This window comes from Rhizopus microsporus, assembly GCF_002708625.1.
Source record: "Rhizopus microsporus ATCC 52813 unplaced genomic scaffold scaffold_7, whole genome shotgun sequence".
Classification (NCBI taxonomy): Eukaryota; Fungi; Mucoromycota; class Mucoromycetes; order Mucorales; family Rhizopodaceae; genus Rhizopus; species Rhizopus microsporus.
Genome location: NW_019671922.1, coordinates 76,085 through 81,509, shown reverse-complemented (window position 1 = coordinate 81,509; position 5,425 = coordinate 76,085). Strand labels below are relative to the sequence as shown.

The window sequence follows — 5,425 nt, the reverse complement described above, 5'->3', positions numbered from 1 at the left end:
GTGAATCGCCAACAATAAATTAGTCGCGTGTTGCTTGACCTGCATGTCCTGGCTGGGTCTAAAGAGCTTGGGTAATATGAGCACAACAAGTAATGTCATGATGCATAAGAATGTCACAAATTGTAGCTAAAGCAAACAAATGTCAGCTTCCTTTTTCTTTTCGTTTTCAACAGATGACTCAGTTTGGCTTTTGGACTTACAAAACTAGACATGTGTATTTTGATGGCAAAGATCAACTGATTTCCGCTATCCATCATATCAGGGCTTCTGTTCAGTGCGCTGTTGCATACTTTTTTATTAAGAAAAGCATTTTGGTGCCCAAGCGTTTCCATTCCAAACATAAATGATTGTATCCTACACTTTTTCGCGTACGTTTTTTTACCCTTGATCCCGTAAAGGTTTTTCTAAGCATAAACATCCTGACGGATTGATCTAACTCAGGCGGATATTTTAATGATTGTTATGCTTGCTTGAATCATTAAATAAAAGGCAACTCAGCATCTTAGAGATAATTGCTCAGTCAGTACATTAGCTAATGAAATGATACTTTGTTTAATGAAAGCGTTGCTTGCATTTTTTAATAAAATCAAAATTATAAGTCCTTTAGTATTTTGTGAAGCCACCACGAAGATTGATTACTACGCGGTATTGATCTTTCATACTTTCGACCATACGTTTGGCAAGATGAACGCTCATATTCCCCCACTCTCCTGCAGCACGACCTTCAAATCTTGGACATTTGTTGCTGGTACCCTTCATTTTTCAAGACGACGGCCAAGAGCTCACAAGATATGCTCAATGGGATGTTGATCTAAACTTTGCGCGGATCAGTACTCGAAGCTTCTAGTCTGATGCGTTTCTTTCAACCATCGAGCGTATGCACCGCTGTGACACGTAACGTCGTCTTCTTGAAAGATAAAGTCTTTTTCTTCCTTATTTGTAATATCTATGAACCAAGGATGAAAGCTTTGTGCCAAAATATTGATATATTTATCCTGGCCTACAATGTCATCTGTTGTATTTGACCATGTCTAATACTAATCTTTACCTTAATTAATACTCTGACCTCTTTTAAAAACCCTGATTCCTTTTTGCTATGAATTCTTCCTTTCATTTTTAATAAAAGGATAAAATAGAGACTCATCACTTCTTTGCTTTTATTCTTATACATTACGCGGGTACTAACGGCAACAAAAACTACAACCAATACCTCTCCATCTATTGTCGCCAAAGGCCCAGAGCCTCCAGCCCAAAAACAGCCTTAAACCATAACACCACCGCCACCTCACTTCCCAGCTGGGGCGATATGATCCATCTGATACCGCTCTTCAAGCTTTATGATAATTCTGGTGCCTCCATCAGAACCAGTGATGGAGAAACGGGATACATCAGACTATATCACACTCTTCCACTGGTCAGCCGTCCAGTGGACATGTTCTTGGGCTCAACACAGCCTTTTTCTTCTTGTGCTGCTAACTTAAGCGAGGCTTATGAGTTGCATAGAAAGACCCGAAGCTCAGGCTCTTCAAACATGAGATAACTGTGTCTTTGTGGTCGTCAATGCACATACCTTTCAACTCCAATTTCAGCTGTTCATATATTGAAAACGGATTCTTCCTTGCAATGCGCTTTAAGTATTTGACTGTCCTCTTGACGAAAGTTCATGAAAGCGTTTTATACTTGCTAATGCACGAATTGATTCGGAACCTTTGAAGTATAAGAGATACAGCACCTCAAAAACCTTTTCAAAACAACTTTCACAGATTAATGAACGTCAACTTGGAAAGCCCTTATCAACACTTTCTGTTTTTCTTTTGCTTCTGGATAATTTTATTTAATTTGAACAGAAAAATAAAAAAGGACAGTTATTTTGACCTTTGTTTGCAATGTACGGCAATTGAATAGCTTAATTACTTTATTATCGTTTAAAAGTTCTTCTCTTTCAAATGTTTTAAAAACACTGCTATTTCAATTTTGTTTTATTTTTTGTTACCTGATGAGCTTTTCAAAAAAGTAACGTTGGTTGAGAATCCAGCGAAGTCCAATGAAATAAGGCACATGTCGTCGTTGTTTTTAATATACTTCAACATGTCTATTGAAATAAAATGGCTTAAAACGAAATTACATAATAATTGTTCATAGTTTATCTTTGATGTTGCCGTGTACGTTTTCAAGTTGACTTAATATGTCATTTCTCAGCAAACCTCTTTCTCCAAAAGGAGAACTGGCGATATTACACGGAGAAGCGAACACCTTGTCGACAAGTGAACGCTCGTAAAGGTTTTCTACCATTTTTTGCAAAATATTAAACAAATTGTCCGTTTTTCGCAAGTTTGATTTACTACTTGTGATGTCGTCAACAAAACTTTTCAATGCGTGTTATTACGTTAAACTTACTTAAGAACACGGATTTATAAAGTAGCCATCTTGGTTTGTTTTTCTTTTAAAGAAGAAAGAGATAAAAATTTTTTTTTAATTCTAATTTTATGTTGTCAGTTTGATCAACAAAGAACCAGGATCAATTACATGTAATTATGATATATTCAAAGAATATTCCATTGGAAATCCAAATAGATTGCGCATGTAAGAGAATCCAACTTGTTTTGTAAATTGAAATTCACCGGTGTAGTCCCAACACAAAGGCCATCAACCTTATCCAGTCGCAAGGACGACAGACAAGCAAGCTACATGATTGAGTTCCGATGAGAAGCTTCTTTCCGTCACTAGTGTTGAACGTCGTAGGCCATACATCCGGGTACCTGATATTGAATGCTGGAGACAGGGACGTTTCAATTGCAGTGCCCTTCCTCATACCAAAGATTTCTCTATGAATACCTATTGTTTTCCCGCGTCCATATGCTTCAACTGTATTGATAATGATGGCTTGATGGTTGTCAGTGTCAAACAGGATGGCTTCAGCAAAAAGCTGTGCAGCGTAGTATTTGGTCTGCGAATGAAATCACCAATCATGATTTGCAAGATCGCATAATTCATTCGATAGCATAATGTATTCTCGCTGACGGAGAAGCTTGCCATATCTCCATATGGCAAACAATAATCCTAAATTCTCTGGCAGTGGAGGAGAGCAGTTGGAGCACGAATCAGCTTGAATTGTTTCCATAGCGTGGAACGATCGTTTTGATGGTAGGATGAACGCTGGTAGTGGTTGTTTACCATTCACTACAGTATCTGAATTAAGTTTTCTATTGAGAAGGTGAATACTACATGCACAAGGAAGACTACGAGAGAGTTACCTCTACTCATATACCTATGATGTTGCCAGCAAAACTATTGAATGTGTAACGTCAAGCTAAACATGGCTTTATAAGGTCACCGTCTTGGTTTGTGTTTCTGTTCAAAAAGAAAAAGAAATAAAAAGAAGCTTTTTCTAATTTTCAACAACAAATAACCAAGATTAATCACGTGTAATTACATCAAAGAATATTCCCATTGGAAAGCGTTAGGTTAGCTAGAGACTTTGATATTGTGAAGTTGTACAGTGACAACGTAGATAGCGCCACGAGATACCGTCTGTAGCATTAGCCAATTTTCTGGTGCATATAGTGTTGGCCACTAAATAAGAATGTCTGATTTGTTTTTGAGCCTGTCCATTTACCTCATTGTAAATCTTGGGCAGGTCCTACACCTTTTAACTGTAAAAAAATGTTTCAACGTATTTTCATTTGGTAATTGGAAGGTATATTTGTTCCAATCAGTGCTACCTCCCTTCCAGGTTCCGATGAGGTGATAAAGACTCTTTCACGCCATGCTTTATTTTCAGATAATACATAATAAAAATGTTTGCTTACTGCTGTTTTCTTAATCTTTTTTGTGCCGCACATCTTGCTAATAATATGTTCAATGATCAGTCGGAACCATTGTTTACAAGAGAACAAGTTGAGCATATCATTAACAGATCAAGTGAAGGCCCCACAAGCCTTACAGATGAAAGCTTGGAAAAACTGGAGAACAGTTCGACAACTAACTTAGAAAAGAGCACTAAAAGCTTTATTAAGAACCTTCCAAAGTACGAAGGTAACGAATGAACCACCAACAAAGAGTTAACAAAGGCCTGAAAAGGAAGACTGTGGATGCCTTGCAAAGCACAAACACAGTGCACAAGGGAGCCGATCGACTTATCGTCGCGGGAAGAGTAACATCAAGCCTTTACGAAGAATACCAGCAATTTATCAGGGAAGATATCCGATAACTTGCCGTTTACTCGTATACTACGAGCAAAACCACCAAAAATAAAGCTAGAGCAATGGCGCTCAGGATCCCAGAGAGAGTATTATACATCTGGGAGAATAACATCCAAGCGATAAATAGTTGACCTTGGATAAAGAATCTGTAGAGAAAACCACCCATGCTCGATACGAACAATCAACCATACGCAGTGCAATGGGATGAAGGCAAAATTACTTATAAATGAGATTCAACAGCCAGTGGTCACTAGCCGCATGGATGTTATCTTTCAAAAAAGGATTGTAGAAGGCTTAACACTCAATATGTAGATTTTTTGACCCAGTCGGCAAGAAAAAGGACACGCAGGGTATATGATCATGGATGGAGAGTTTCATCCAATTGGTGGTATAAACATGGAGTAGATTCACAAGCTTACGATCCAAAAGCGGTATATCGCTTCTTGCATAAACATGCGCATCCATTAATACTGCAAGCTATCGATAGTCTCTGCGCTCAATATTGTCCATAAAGACGAACGCTGTATTGCAGAAGATCCTCTGATAGTATCGTTTCTTCAACTCAAACATAAATCGGACGTGAAAATTCCAAGCTTAGAAAAGCACAAAATTTAGGAATAGTATAAAGAGTGAGGATAAAGTGAATGATGAAGAATGCTTTTGAAGACATCCAGTAAGACGTTACTGTCGCTTCGGGGACGAATTGATCGAATCCAAACCATCTTATGACTGCATAGTTCGAAGGCGGTAGTTTCTCGTCTTGATACATGAAAGAAAAAAAGAGAAAGAGAAAAGCACAAGCAAGTGGTTTCAAAGGGAAAAGAAAGAAACAATAATTTTTATTCTTGTGTTACTACGCTTTTGAAGTTTTTTTTCCTGCTCTTCATCTGTCCGTCAAATGGTGTTGAAGATGAATTTCCGCTACTACAACCACTGTTCATGTTGATCTGCTGATGATCAACTAGTAAAACATCTTCTTTATCCTGCATATATTGCACCATGGTAGTCGTAGTCGCTGTGCCTGTCGTAGTTAAATTAATACTCATTGTACCATCTGTCTTGATCAGTGTAACTATTTCTGTTGTACTTGGAGACTTGAACGAGCTCCGTTGGTTTCCTTGACAACCTATACAGCCTTCGAGCCTCATCACGTTATGCAACTTCTTCTTTCTCAATATCCCATTTCGACCAAACGCTAAAAGCCCGCCAATGAGCATCATCCA

At 38.1% G+C, this 5,425-nt stretch overlaps 1 protein-coding gene across 1 annotated transcript in view; it reads right to left on the bottom strand.

Moving 5' to 3' along the window:
* Nucleotides 1-5,000, bottom strand: part of RHIMIDRAFT_280628 (uncharacterized protein) — a 7,149-nt gene extending 2,149 nt beyond the window's left edge. The window contains exon 1 of the mRNA XM_023612929.1: nucleotides 4,922-5,000. Within this exon, the coding sequence (XP_023466571.1) occupies nucleotides 4,922-4,971 (50 nt within the window). The 5' untranslated portion in view covers nucleotides 4,972-5,000. The remainder of the gene's footprint in view (nucleotides 1-4,921) is intronic.
* Nucleotides 5,001-5,425: the final 425 nt, after the last annotated feature.